Here is a 15,607-nt window from a genome sequence, read left to right as displayed (position 1 = left end):
ATATTCGAGGACAATACCCCATATGTTCTTTTATGTCTTTTTAGTATTGTTTAAGTTGTGTATGGGATTGGTCCCGAATTTTGTACTCTAAAGTATTAGATGGTTTTGAGACATCATGTATAAAGTCTAGAAAGTCTTCCGCTTGCTATTGTTTTTTTTTTATGAAATGTCTTCTTTGTAAAGAAAGTTTTTAATTCATTATGGTTTTTAGTTTTATGCAATGAATGAATGCTAAGAGGCTTGTATTAGACCTCCGAGAGGTCGAGTACGCCGGTTACGACTAGGGGGTGCTCTCGGGTCGTGACAGCAACTCCCTTGTTTCAGGATACATTGTTGAGGATGGTGAGTGTGTTGTAGAGCTTCTCTCAGTGTGGTGGGGCAGTAGGCACACTACAAGGATCTCAGAGAGGGTCTCCGATCCTAGAGCAGCATCAAGCTTTGGTTATTCAGCCACTAGTGGGTCCCGCATCGACTGTTGGTGTATAGATTTCTCCCGAGGTAGACCTGGCAGAGGAGAACAATGTAGATATAAGTGGTTTCAAAAAATAAAACCACCCCAATTTTAGGGTGGGAAGAGTGAGGACGCTCACGAGTTTCTGACTATATGCCACGAGTTGCTATAGGCGGTAGGTATGGTTGATGCATATGGTGTTCATTATGTTTCACTCCAACTCCGAGGGCCTGCGATAGAGTGGTGGAGGATATATGTGGGGTTTAGGATAGTTGGGTCTCCTCCAGTTACTTGGGATATGTTAAATAGTTCTTTTTATGACCTATTCATCCCTTGGAGCATGACAGAGGAGAGTCATTTGGGATTTGAGGACTTAAGACATGGTAGCTTGTCGGTGACAGGGTATGAAGCCCGTTTCTATCACTTGGCTAGGCATGCTATGACCACTGTTCTAGATAAGGCAGAGAAGGTCCGTAGGTTCGTGAGAGAGTTGACTTTTTCCATTAGATCTTATATGTTTAGAAGCTCGAGAGGGGGATTCCTTCCAATACAACATGAGTACTGCCAAAGAGGCGGAATTGATAGTGAGAGAGAAGTTTGGAGACCCCAAGAGGGCCACTGGTGCCTCATCTAGAGGTAGCAATTCGCACAAAGGTGGTGACTCTTTCCAGCATCGTGGGCCCATTCATGCATCTATGCCCGCAGTCGAGGGTGGACAGACACCTTGAGGGTCCTACAGTACTTGCCGAGGTGGCCATACTAGCACATCTGGACCATCACAACAATCATTCGTACTAAGGTCTTGTTTTGGTTGTGGGGATCCAGGTCACATGATACGGTAAAGCCCCTTGCAAACCCACTCATGACCCCAAGATACTTAGAGCCCATTTGAATTGGCTTAAAAAGGTAGCTTTTTAGTAAAAAATAAAAAGTCAAACTGAAATGACTTTTAAGTCAAAAAATAAAAAGTAGGGGAGACCTACTTTCAAAATAATCAAAATAATATTCAAACTTATGCTACTAAAATTGTATACCTTCTTCCATTTAAGGAATTTTGTAGAGCATGTCATATTCAATCAGTAATAGTATATGTCTTTGGTTCCTGGTCAATGTTAGTGACCTAATACTATTGTATTCTAAATCATAAAAAGATTCTAGAAAATACATACTTGATTTTATGCATATAATAACTTGATTTTTGTAGTTATCATTTTTTCTTATTGATTCTCATAACGAAATCAACCAGAACATGAGCTAAAGAAAAACTCAATCTCAATTGGCTAGAGTTTCATGATGATAATGTGTTGTAAAATATAAGCAATTTACCACAAACAATATAGACAAGATATATGGAGGGTAGAATGTAGAGATCATCTTATTCAAATGTCTTCATGTCTTTTTGTGTATCTTTATAATGGTGAAAGAACAAGCCTATTTATAGATTGAGAAATTAATCCAAAAGTCACCATATTAAGTGTCATTATAAATAGATACATTCTTATCCAGAAAGGTTCATAGAACTTAGGGAATATGAATAAGTAGTTCATGTATTAACTCAATGGGCAATCCACTCATTCAATGCAATTTTTTTTGTTATGACGAATAACAAATGAAGGCTAATATGAGCATACTAGTACAACAAATCATTACTAAATTAATACTCAGTAAATTAATAATCTCTCTAAGATAATATTTTCCTTCGGTCCCGACTTGGGCCAATGGAAAAAATTACTCATTTCAATAAAATAATAAGATAAGATATTTTCAGAAGACACATATATAAATATATGATCCCATTAATATTATAAATTAATAATTCTTTAAATTTACAAATATATCTAAGACATTTTAGTGAAATATAATTTTATTGTATTTTTATTTTATTTTTGTTAAAATTTAAATTTAGTTGAAGTTCATCTCTAACTTTTCTTATTGCATCCAAAAGTTCCGATGTTGTATTTTCGAATTGCACCATAAAATTGTGAAGAGATCTAGATGTGATAGGATCTTCCTTATGCATAACTAGTTCCAAAAGTATTATATCATCTTTAAAAAAAAAATATTATTTGACCCATACACATACTCTATGTATGATGCATTTTTTTTTTGTATAAATTCAATAAATATGATACATAAATTAGTAAGATACCGATGATTTTGATGTAATAAAAAATAACCTTCACTAAATCTCAAAAAACTCTTTAAATTAATAAGTATTAACTTATCAATTAAATAATACCTCTACAAAATAATAACATTTTATGGTCCCACCTATATTAATTTAGTGAAGTTTTATTGTACTAGGTTTAATTTCCTAAATAGTTATACGTAGGGGTGTAAAAAATGAGCTCAACTATAGGTAACCTGCCCATAATTTTAAGGGTTGGGCTCAATTTGAATTGGGTTCAATTCAACCCATTCAAGCTTTAACCCATTTTAAGAAAATCTTCAATTGAACCCAATTTAATCTCCAGTTTCAACCCATTTTAAGACTCTTTATTTTCATTGTAATATGTGTTCCTATATTACTATCTATTTTATATCTTTTAAGATTTATCTATCCATTTATAACTTCTTTTTTAAAAATTTCTTGAGTTGAAATTCAAATTGTGGTTATAAAAAACTTAAATAACAATATATTAAAATTATTGAGATTAAAGTGAGTCGAATTGAGCGGGTCTTGACCCAATTCGTTTTAAGCCCATTTGAGTCCAACCCATTTTTAAGCTCATTTGAGCCAAAGTAAACTTAGGAGGGCCATGACTCAACCCAATTTCTATTTCAATTCATTTTAATACTAGGTAAATTGCCCGCGCTTCACGCGGTGGTGAACTACGTCAATAATATGCTTCTGAACATTTGATAATATAAGTGTTTTCGAGTGGGTAAAGCCCTACGATAAATTGTCAAGAATATTTTATCCAAAGATGAAATGAAATATTTTTTTAATCTTAAAACCAAAAAGATTTGATTCTAATTGTTTATGCATTTTGTTATTAATTCTTCATTTTACTCTAGTTCTTCATCACCAAATTCTTTAGAGAATATATGTAATTGTTTCACTGTCTATATTTGTATTTTCGAAAAGTGATACAAACATTTTATTCATCAATTGCTAGAGTTTTTCTTCTATTCAAGGTCTCTACATATAGAATCTAAATGTTATACATCTTATGTAATTAGTTGTGTACTTGATAAGTAAATTAAAATATAAAAACACATCTCTTGGAGTTCAATGAAATAATGTATGTCGCTCAAATAATTTGGATTAAATGATGTCTTGGCAAGTCCCTTATTCAAAATCATTCGCAATCGATGACACTACTTTGATAGCCAAAAGGCATATTTTGTTGTTTATGTTTCAATCAATATGGTTAAAACTTTATCTAATGTTTATAAGAAGATAATTATTTCTTTAAGATTTGATTAATATGGATTCATCCTACTTTGAGGGGTAATTCATTGACTCAAATCCGAAATTTGAACCCCAAACTTTTGATTAAGGTTGAGTACAATACTTACCATCCCACTACATTCCTTTTATTTTTATTTTTATGTCACTAATCAATTGAATCCCTTTAGAAGATAGAAAATTGAATAACTAAAACTCCAAGGTAGTGTGAAACCACCACAACTTCTGAACACTCAAAAGTCCCTTCTTGGACATACCATGATTCTTTTGGTCACGGAAAACTCTATAAAGATCAAAGTCATTCATTTCACAAGTTTAAGAATTCGAATCTACATGACACCAATAGTCTAATGATTACATTAAACTCTAACATATGTTTATTTCAACATAATGATCTACAGTATAAGCATAAACAACAAAGTTTAAAACATGTACTAAAAATAGCAATTAATAACATAAACATAAATTAATGACTGTAAAAAACCATATCAGCATCTGTAACAATCGAATGAAACAGAAAGGAAAAAATGGAGCCCACTGAATTCACATTGTCCCCTTAATGAAATTATTCCCCTCTAGTACCCGAGTTTTAAAGGAATAGATCCTCTCAAGATAGAACGATTCTATTCAGCAGTGTATTGATACAAAAACAATGGTGTCAGTGAGCTACTCAACATGAGCAAAGTACTGGAATATTTAATTGTGCAGAAGAAGAAAAAGTTCAGAATTTTCGTTGTTTTAAAATGAGAGGAAATCTCTCTATTTATAGACAATAAAAGGTAGTGTGAACAAATGCTTATTGTGCCTTATCGGAAAGGGCACAACTCTTTGGAAAAGTCACAACCTTCATAAAAGTAGCAACTTTTCATAAAAGTTTCAACTCTTCATAAAAGTCGCAACTCTTCGTAAAAGCTGCAACTCTTTATAAAAGTCACACTCTTCATAAAAGTCACAACTTTTCATGAAAAGGAAGGTTAATTTTGGAAATAAATAATTAAAAGGAAATCCTGGTTTGTGGTGGCGCCACGTCGGCGGGCCTAGAGTTCTCTTTTATATATATATATATATATATATATATATATATATATATATATATATATATATATATATATATATATATATATGATTTTTTCAATTTCAATTCAACCCGCTAATTTGTCACCCCTGATTATACGCTAAGATTATGTTTACAATGAGTATTAGTCCACCAAAGAGTCAATTATGGGCATTTTCAAAAGAAATTGGTTGGGATAAATTAAGGCCACGTAAAAAAGGGGGTTTGTCAGAGAAAATCTTCAACATCCATTTTGGTCCATGAATCATTGCTTCCGAGCTCCTCAATCCTTCTTCTAAAACTCTTTTGTCTTTCTCTCTCTCTCTAAACAGCAACAGCAACAATCAGCGTGGCCACTCATCACCCTCTTCATTCCCTTTTGGGTTTTGCTCACCATTCATATTCTCAATATAAAAAATTAACAGTGAGGGAGGGTTGTTGATGTTCCCATTGCTCAATGCTTTGTGTGTTTCATAGTAAATACTATGTGTGACTTCATCCGTCGCTATCCTGCTCCCAAGGTATGAATTGTATTCTTCAGGTTTCCTCCTACAAATTCATCATAATCTTCAAATTCAATTACTACTATTACCCTATAATGCTATACTATTTTGCACATCTAATTTTGTAGCCAGATGGTTGAATTCTGCAATACATAAATGCCACTATAACCTTATTTACCTTTCTCCTAGTGCTGCTTTCATCTGAATTTCTCCTTTTCTTTTATAGTCTCTGCATCTCTTTAAGATTGTCTAGTGATCATATATACACTCAAATAAATGACAATTAATATGTTTACCTTGCAGGGATATAATGTAAGAGCTCAAACGAGGTCTACCTGGTCCACCTTTTCTGCTTCTTGTTTGCATCCACATTATTCTAATCTATCATATGCCTATAACAAATCCGTTCATATTTCTTCATATCACAAGATAAACCATCCATCTTCGGGAACAAATGGTGTTTGCAAACGTACACCTTTTTCATCTTCGTACAGCGGAAGAGGAGTTTGTATCTTAAAACACCAAAAATCTTTGAGGTGTAGGTTTCAGATATATGCATCACTTGATGTTGCAAGTGCTGTTGATGTTATCAATGACCTTGGGTTAGACACTTTGACATTCTTAGCTGTGACTGTACTCATTGTTCCTGCCTTCAAGACCATAAAAGCTAGCCCTGTGAGTTGAATACATTATTCAAGTCCTAAAGTTACCAAGTTCAAAAAAATACATTATTCAAGTCCTTCCTCGTTGTTTGCTTCATGTTATAATTGGTTATGCGTGTATGTGTCAACAGATAAGTACTTTTTAATGAAAGATTTCCGCTTTTCAAATCAAGTGCTACTCTCCTTTTGTTATTTGATACTTTAGTCAAAAACAGAGTTGACTATTTTAGTGAAGTAAATTTTGCTGATGAATTTTAGGGTTAAATAAGGCCTTAGCTGGCGTCAAGATTACCTATGTCAGCATTGAGGCATTAGTGAGTACACTTCATGATCTTAAGACCAAATCGAGTTTCTAGTCAATATTGATGTAATGCAGATAGTTTACATGGGAAGGTATATCTTTCAGTGTATCCTAACAAGGAAAAGCAGCCCTTTACATGATATTAGTTTCTAAAATTGCCTTCCAAAATGAAAATATCCAGGAATAAACACATGATAGTTTTTGTAGACCTGCTCACTTGCCTTACATCATGACAACATTGATCTGAGTGAATTATATGCCTTCATTTGATCCGTATTGTCAAAAGCCAATGTGAACAATATCAGCTCACATTGTATCTTGGATTCTATCCTAAGTTAACATTAGAACATGTATGTCCATGATATCGATATTACACCCAAGTTCAACCCAAAGATTTACTTGCCTGAACTTGTGTTTTCCAGTGAGAAAGAATAAAGCTGTTTTTTGACTTGATGAAAGAAACTTTGAATTGTTGATATTTGACCTTTACTATACTTGTTACACTGAGTTTATCTGAACTCAGTTGTTAGCGTTTCAACATAAATTATTAATCACTGGAAACCTATGTTGCTCGGACTCTTCAAAAATGTCAAGGGATGCACGTCGGATTCGCCAAAAGTAGTGTATATTTGGAGAATCCGACACGAGTGCCGCATCAAAAGTGAAGAGTCCGTACAACTTAGCTGGAAACCACAGTACTGTATTATGGTCCTAAGTCCTAACTACCAGTCATTTTTGGTACTTGCACTGGCATTTGAGTTAAAATTTACATCATCTAGGTGAAGTCTTTGATGTATTTGACCTCTCTATGAGAGCGTTATTTAATGCTTTCCACTGATAATTAACATTTCAAGTCTAGCTGAAGGCTCTTATAGACATCTTTTTTTTTTTGATGACAAAGGAAACCCGCAGCCGCTACCCTTTGGGTGCACACAGGGTAAAACCCCGCTCCTATGCAATAGCTCGCAAACCACATAGGAGAGGTAACCCGCACTAGGCAACCCCAGTGCGACGAGCTGACCCAGAAGGCAAACCCCTTGCTTTCGCTGGTAAGGGGTTTTGAACTTGAGACCTCCAACATGGAAGTCCAAGCCCAAACCACTGTGTCTCTTTTCTCTGAATGACTCTTTGGCGTCCTAGGCAAAATCATGGAAGTTCTTAGAAGTGATTATACTTTTAAGATGCGTAAAAAAATATTCCATGAAGTAATTTTCCACCCATATTTGCAAATAATTGTTTAACTATGCATCTAATGGTTTATATGTGAGAACATGGTATGAATTCATTTGTAATCTAGTCATCTGTTGGAGTCGCATCAAAATTTCATGTCACCGAAGTTTAAGACAGAGATTGTATAGTACTGTTTTCTTGTAGTCAGATGGTGCTAATCTATTTATTGGTTTCAGATACTTGGTTTTTTCTTTGCTGGAGTTGTGCTTAATCAATTTGGGCTGATCAGAAACATCACGGATGTTAAGGTTCTTTCGGAGTGGGGGATTCTTTTCTTGGTAAGCTCATTGGTTGCTGTATATCCCATTTTGAACATTTGACCGTGCATGTAGTGTGTTTGTTTACCACTTAAAAGCAAGAAACCCAAGTCGGTAAAGAGTTAACTTATGAGTAACTGAGTAAGTAGTTTGTCAGTCTTTCCCTTCATTTATTCTTGTTCTTTCTTCTTCATATCACCATGTTTTGTTTGTTATTGTTCTATTCATAAATTCCTACTCCTTCCACTTTCACTCTCTTAAATAAAACACAGAATGGCGCCCCTTGCTAAAGTGCAATCATGTTTTTAATCATGTATTTGTTGAGGGAATCAGTTACAGAGAAAGTTGGAGGTGACCTTACACCGTTTTGCCTTCTTTCAGCCTATTTATATACTCTATTGTTTTTGATAATGACATCCATTGCAAAGTAGCATAGGCACCTGTGAATATTATTGGTTTAGACATATTTCATGTACATGTGCTGGTGAGAGGAAGCAGGCACCCCGTGGAATTAGTAGAAGTGTGCACAAGCTGGCTCAGGCACCAAAATTGTTAAAAAAGATATTTCATATTGTAAAGGTCAACCAATATTTATGTTATTTGCTTGCACGTTTGATTTTCTGACTTTTTGCAAATCCTATTTATTAGAGTAGGAAGCGCTTATTGATTATCTAAATCAATCAAGCAACAATCAATGATCAACAATCAACTATGCCTGAATCTCAAACTAGTTGCAGTTTGCGTTATGAATCCTTAGCTATTTAGTTCTCCCATTTCTATTTTTTCTATAAGCGGAAAATGTTCAAAAATGCCCTTAACGTATTAGAAATGGTTAAAAAATGTCTCCTTCAACCTATTGGATAAAAAATGCCCTTAACCAATTAGAAATGGTTCAAATTTGCCCCTCCTTGTACTTATTAGATCAAAGATTCCCTTGACATTTTAGAAATGACTCAAAAATATTTTCTAGTTCTAATTATATGTCAATAATTTTTTTTACTATACATTGACAATTATTTAGTTTCCTTTTGATTTATAATTTTTTTTTTGGAAAGTTCTTGGTTGTTTGTCTAAATGTTGTCTTACCTAATAGAAGTACTTACAAAATATATGAACTAACATGTAAATTGACCCGAATGTATGTTGTTTAAAAATATTATCTTAGTCACAGGGAAAGAGGAATTTCATTATGCATGTATGCCTACAAAAAGATATTTTTTTCTGTTAAGATGTTTCTTAAGAAAGAGTGTAAATACAATATCTCTAAACATAAATTATACAAAAATCTCAGTAGATTTTAAAGTCTGAAATTGTTAAGTAATGGGAAAAAACAGATACATAACTAAGATGCTAGTAGTAGTAAAAAAGATTAAAAAATTGAGACTTAATTTATTCCAATTTGAAGGCTAAAAAATATTTTGATGTTATAAATATATTATGTTTATAAATTCTAATAAAATATTTAAGACCGCGCGAAGCACGGGCATATTATCTAATAGTTAATAGTTGATAAACATTTTTTAGGTAGAAGGAGGAGGGCAAATATCAACTATTTATAATAGGTTAAGGGCATTTTTTTGAGGAACAGGTTAAGGGCATTTTTGAACCAATAGGTGGAAGGAGGGGCAAATTTGATCTAGTAGGTGGAAGGAGAGGAAAATTGGAACCATTTCTAATACGTTGAGGGCATTTTTGACAGATTCAAATTCCAAATGCTCTATTGTAATTGAGCACCTTGGAAATTTAACCTGTCCAACTCCAAACTTCCAATTAGCGAGTATTGGGCAAACACTGACAGATCCATAACTACTCATATTTACTTATAGGATCTGGGGCATATGATAGTATCTGATGTTATATTCATCTTTCCCATTGCTTGCGTCTTGACTTATTTGGAAAAAACTTGTATTATGTATGTTCGTATAGAAAGATCAATGAAAAACAATCAATTAAATGTATGCTGACAAGCAAAGACCATTTTAGTTAAGATCAGTGATTTAATTTTTCAGTTGGGTTAGACTTTTGTTTTGGGGTGGTGGATGGGTGGGGGGTGGGGGGTGGGGGGGGGGAATGGAAGTGATATCATATGTTGTGTTGTTTAACTTAAAACTTTTTTGTGTGCATTGATGTTCTGGTGAGTTGAAGATGTAGTTAATTCCTGTATTTATGCCTAAAAATGATACGTTACTAGCTCTAGTCTAGTGGTAAGAGGCGCAACTTGTGATGTTTGGGTCAAGCGCAGTTAAAATCCAGATATTTATGTGGAGAAGGGTAGAGGGTGAACCCATTATCCATCGAGTTTCGAACCGTGAACCACTTGGCCCGGGGAGATTGTTTTATACATAACTTAATCATGAAAATGAAAGGGTGACATTGCGATTGTTTTCTAAGGTAGGACTATTTTTCAGGATAAGGAAGGCAAAAGAATAAATATGAGAAAGCTTTATTCTTAGAACTTAGCTTTTAATTAATACCAATATTTCAATGGAAACAAAACCGAAGTAATTGATATTTGAAAAGGTTCTAAGTTTATTTTTACCATTCCAAGCTATTGACGGTTAATGTTTCAAAGTCCTTTTACAAGTTACAGTAGGACTGAAATCAAGTAACAGAAACATGTTTTATATGGAACTTTATCATGAAAATTCACGACTGATATCACAACGGTTTGCTGCAGTGAGTATATTTTGCTGGATAAGGAAGCCAAAAGAAGAATAGACAGCCTTGTGCTTTCTTTTGAGGAGGATAAAAAAGTTTTATGCTTATTTTTCAGGATAGAACTTAGATTTTAATTAAACGCAACGTTTCAATGGAAACAAAAGCCTAGTAATTGATATTTCAGAAGGTTTCTACGTTTGCTGTCACCCCAAGTTATGTCACTTCAAACTTTGTTTTACTTGATAAAAAAAATGTTACTTTAAACTTGCTATATCTTAAATGGGGGAATATGCTCTGCTGTTCCATCTGGTAGAATGGAAATGTTGCTCCTTCATTTCTTTCACATCATAGGATTACACGTTCAATTTTTTGATTAAAAAATTCTCGCTTCTCCTGTTTTTGTAATATGATGTGATGGATTCCCTCTTTATCTTTCTAGCTGGATCCCCTGTTTATTTAGAGGATAATACCTAACTTAAGATTCCTGACTTGATTAAAAAATTATTCTTAAGTAGAGATGTGTTTTTTAGTAACTGGAATCCTCTGATCCAACAACATATAGTGTGATTAGTTTCGTAAAGAAATATAATGATGATTAGTATACCTAAGAAGCTTAAAGGTCAGTATGCTTTGTGGATTGTTGCATTGTTATAAATTTCTAGGAAGTCTTATCTAGAGAATCAAGATCTTAATCTGTTTTAATACCCTATTTTTCTAATCAAGCATTTAATATAATATTAAACATTTCTTCTCTTGTATCCTTGGTTTTGTTTGTTAAGAATGTTGCAAGGTTGAATCTGACTCAAGGAAATATCTTTTTACAGCTTTTTGAAATGGGATTAGAGCTTTCACTTGCACGCTTGAAAGCGCTTGCAAAGTTTGCTTTTGGCATGGGACTGGCTCAGGTATTTTCTGGAAAAAAAAATGAATCGCTCCTTCTAATAGATTACTAAATTCTACATGCCATGGAAAAAGACCTTCTATCGTTTCAGCAACAGACATTTATATTAAATTCCTGTTAAGAAGTTGCAATGGTGCTTCATTATGCTTTTTTAGATAAATGTAAGAGGGGCAGTCTTGTGCTTGAAGACAATGCACCTCCCTCTTGAGATATTTATAACTGTTATTGTCTGCAGTTTTAGGAATTATTATGTGGGATATGTCTCTACATAAAATAGAAGTTGATTCTCTGCTTTTGGAACCATTTCATGGCCTGTAGGAGTTTGGACTCCATTGTGTTGACTAAGTGGGGTTTGGGTCATTCTGTCAATGGAGTTACCACTAAATATGGTACTCATTTACCTTATCTTCCTATTTTATCTTATTATAGTTAGAATAGGAATAGGTTTATACAATCCTATTAGAATAGGAATAGGAATAGAAATAGATATAGGAATACTAAATATGTCACGACCCAAGCCTAGGGCCTAGACGTGACCGGCGAATGGGGAACCCGAAGGAACCCCAAACAAGCCTCATAGCGTATCATTACACATCCTTGGTCGCGGAAGCAATTAAAATGACCATAAGCCATAAGCATAATCAAAGGGGGAAATCGGGACTAAGGGAGCAAGAAAAAAAGAAGAAGAAGAAATGATACTTAAATACCATAGCTGAGTCAAGCTCAAGCATAATACACAACTTGTCCAACACCACCTCTAAACATAGGTACTTTAGCGGGGGCCAAGACAAACAACTGGGCTCACCCTCATAGTCAAAACATAACTAAAAGGAAAAGTCTTATACATAGCAAAAGATCATAAGCAACGTCCCCGGAATGGAGGACTCACCAATAACCTTGATAGAAAATCGTATTAGCCACGCGGAGGACGAGGGTCAAGCGGTGCTCCGGTCCCTACATGGTGACATCATGTAGGCATAGAGTATGCGTTAGTACGTTGAATGTACTAAGTATATGGGATGCAATGCAATGCAACAAGGGATGGACATCATAGGCAAAATGCATAATCGTACCCGATAGATAGCATATTAATGAGATGATATGTATAATGATGCTTATATAAAAATCATATTTAGTAGGGCATAGTATATGTGTAGTGAGTGACCATCAATATAGTATTTCCAAGGCCTACCACCCCCTTGGAGAGGCGAAAGAGGTACAAACCCCTCAATGTGGTTACCCGGGCCTACCACCCCCCGAGCTAGGGACCAAGGTACAAACCCCTCGATATGGTTATACGGGCCTACTACCCCCCGTACTAGGCAACCAAGGTACAAACCCCTTGATACGGTTACCCGGGCCTACAACCCCCCGAGCTAGGCTTGATCGACTCACACACTATATAGAGAAAATCATATACATGTATCCATTTCATCATCATTTCAATACTTATATAATCATCCGACTCATAGGACGTACATTGGACCTTCCATTTCATAAGAATTCTATAAATGGCATTTTATCAAACATATGGTGGGCTACTTGTTCATGTAAATAAAATCATGTATTTTAAGAGTACTAAGTCCAACCAATTTCAAAATCTATATAAAACAGCCCACCAACAACCTACATATATATATACATATATAACAACCTTCATAATTTGATCATGGAGGCATGAAAACCATAAACATCATATAATCATTCCTTTTCATGATAACATACAAGAATAGACCATAATAGGATGTGTAGTAATAATTCCATAATTCAAGAGTTCATAAATGATCATAAGGACCCATAAACTTGGAGTAAAATAGAGGATAAATGGTTGGACTTGTGGAAAGGAAGGTTTCCACAATCAAACCCACATACCTCAACTTTGGAGAATCCTTGATGAAGATTGGAATGGAGAATTGATGCTTGAGATTGAATCTTGAGTCCGGAATTAAAGCTTGGGATCCTTGAATTTGGTTGATGATCTTGGTGGAATTTTGGAGAGGGTTTAGAGAGAGTTTTTGGATGTTTGAGAAATGTTTTAGAGACTTGGAATGAACTAATGATATATAGGGAATATCATATGCCCTTTTGGAAAAAAAATTGTCCAACACTTAGAAAAATTAATGGGGCGGGTGAACAGTGTTTCGGCTTACTGGAAATGGCACTTTTCTGCCGGCGAGGTTTTACGAAAATGGTTATAACTCCTTCATCCTAACTCGGAATGAGGCGAAACAAATTGCGTTGGAAAGCTAACTCACAAAGCTTTAATTTTGATAGTTTGAGCTCCTTCCAGTTCCTTGTGTGCTGAGAGATATGCCCCTTTAAAGTTGACCCTCAAAATCGCATTTTTTGCGATTTTCGAATTTTGATACGGTTGTTCTAAAATTCGGGTTAGACTCATTTCCCACTCAATTTGACCCCCTGAATAAGAATATGAAGTCGAATTTCCGAAATGATGCACGGATTTTGAGATATATGGAAATTACAATTTTAGGTGTTTCCGAAGCACATTTTCGGGCATTTTTGGGGTCGTTTCAAAATAGTATTCTACTTGGTAAAGGATTGTATTCTAGGGTCTATAAATAGGGTCTCAATGTAATAATGTAGACACAACAACAATTCAATAATATTCTTTTCCTATATTTCTCACATGGTATCAGAGCCTCTACGATCTTGGTAGAAAACCAAAGAGCTTCCGCTGCCGGCGGGTGGCTATTATCCATATATGCAGCCCAAAAGTTGGGTCACCGTGCATCATTCCGGTGACTACTTTTCATATTTAATTTGTGTAGCACCGTGCCATCATTCTGGTGACTACTTTTTCATATTTAATTTGTGTAGCACCGTGCCATCCTTCCGGTGACTACCTTTTTTTGCATATCTTATTTGTGTAGCACTGTGCATCTCTACGGACTACTTCTCATATTTAATTTGCATAGTACCGTGGATTTTTTCTGAACTATTTTCTCATATCTGAGTTGCATAGCACCATGTGTCTTTTCAGTGACTCCTCAGATTTGATTTGCATAGTTCCATTCGTCTTTCCGGTGACTCCTCAAATCTGATTTGCATAGGGTTGTGCCATCATTCCAACCCTACCCGTATAATTTTTCTTTTTCAGTAGGGTCGTGCTATCATTCCGACCCTACCCATATTATTTCTCTTTTTCAATGAGGTCGTTCCATCAATTCGAATTATCCTATATAATTTTTATTTTCTAGTTGGGTCGTGACATCATTCCCACCCTACCCATATAATTTTATTTCTTAGATTGTGACCACTTTTAGCCATCAAATCTAATACTCCGGCATATGAGCATGTTTCAGCCAATTTTTCGGTGACTTGTTTAATATCGACTCATCTATTGATTCCAACATGATCCATATACTTTATACTAGATTTTGAGCACTTTGTTGCTCAATGGGAGTTTAGTAGCCTTGTATGTCGATTATGTGAGTCACTCTATGGTCTGAAACAATCTTTGCAAGTTTGGTTTGGGAAGTTCAACGCTGTAATTTTATCACTCTGTGTTTTATCGGCATTATGCATCAAATTCAATATTTCATGAGAAGATTAAGCACATTGAGATTGACTGACATTATGCATCAAATCCAGTATTTAATGAGAAGACAAACACATTGAGCTTGACTGTCAATTTTGTGAAGTCGAGTGATCAACTTGCAGATATCTCACCAAGCCCCTCATCGGTCCTCGTGTTAATTACATTTGTAACAAGCTAGGTACATGAATTGTATGCACTAGCTTGAGGGGAGTGTTAGAATAGGAATAGGTTTATACAATCCTGTTAAAATAGGAATAGGTTTATACAATCCTATTAGAATAGGAATAGAAATTTATTCTTACACTGCAGAACAGCTGCAAATCTGTGGGACATGTTCTTATGTATACTTGGAATTAACTGGGTAATGCCCAAAACTACTTTAGAGTTGTTGAGACAGTGGGAAGGAGTGGGCAGAAGAAGAAGATCCAAAGAGGACTGGTGGAAATGCATCCCAGCCTGCATTTGGTGGACATTGTGGAAGGAAAGAAATGAAAGATCACATGATGGGAAACTTAACAGCACTCAGAAAATCAAGATGAATAGCTTGGGCCTGCTGTATTTTTGGTGTAAACAGGATTTGGCGGGGGAGGTAGATAGCTTAGTGGATTTTAAAGCTCAA

At 35.0% G+C, this 15,607-nt stretch overlaps 1 protein-coding gene across 1 annotated transcript in view; it reads left to right on the top strand.

The window, feature by feature from the left end:
* Positions 1-791: 791 nt before the first annotated feature.
* Positions 792-15,607, top strand: part of LOC125840659 (K(+) efflux antiporter 3, chloroplastic) — a 43,241-nt gene continuing 28,425 nt past the window's right edge. The window contains exons 1-4 of the mRNA XM_049519636.1: positions 792-920; positions 5,724-6,095; positions 7,790-7,891; positions 11,353-11,433. Of these exons, the coding sequence (XP_049375593.1) occupies positions 792-920; positions 5,724-6,095; positions 7,790-7,891; positions 11,353-11,433 (684 nt within the window). The remainder of the gene's footprint in view (positions 921-5,723; positions 6,096-7,789; positions 7,892-11,352; positions 11,434-15,607) is intronic.

Source organism: Solanum verrucosum, unplaced genomic scaffold (assembly GCF_900185275.1).
Source record: "Solanum verrucosum unplaced genomic scaffold, falcon-dt-bn FXZP01000176.1, whole genome shotgun sequence".
NCBI classification, from domain to species: Eukaryota; Viridiplantae; Streptophyta; class Magnoliopsida; order Solanales; family Solanaceae; genus Solanum; species Solanum verrucosum.
Note: the sequence above shows the minus strand (reverse complement) of the source record. Positions and strands in the feature narration are given on the sequence as shown.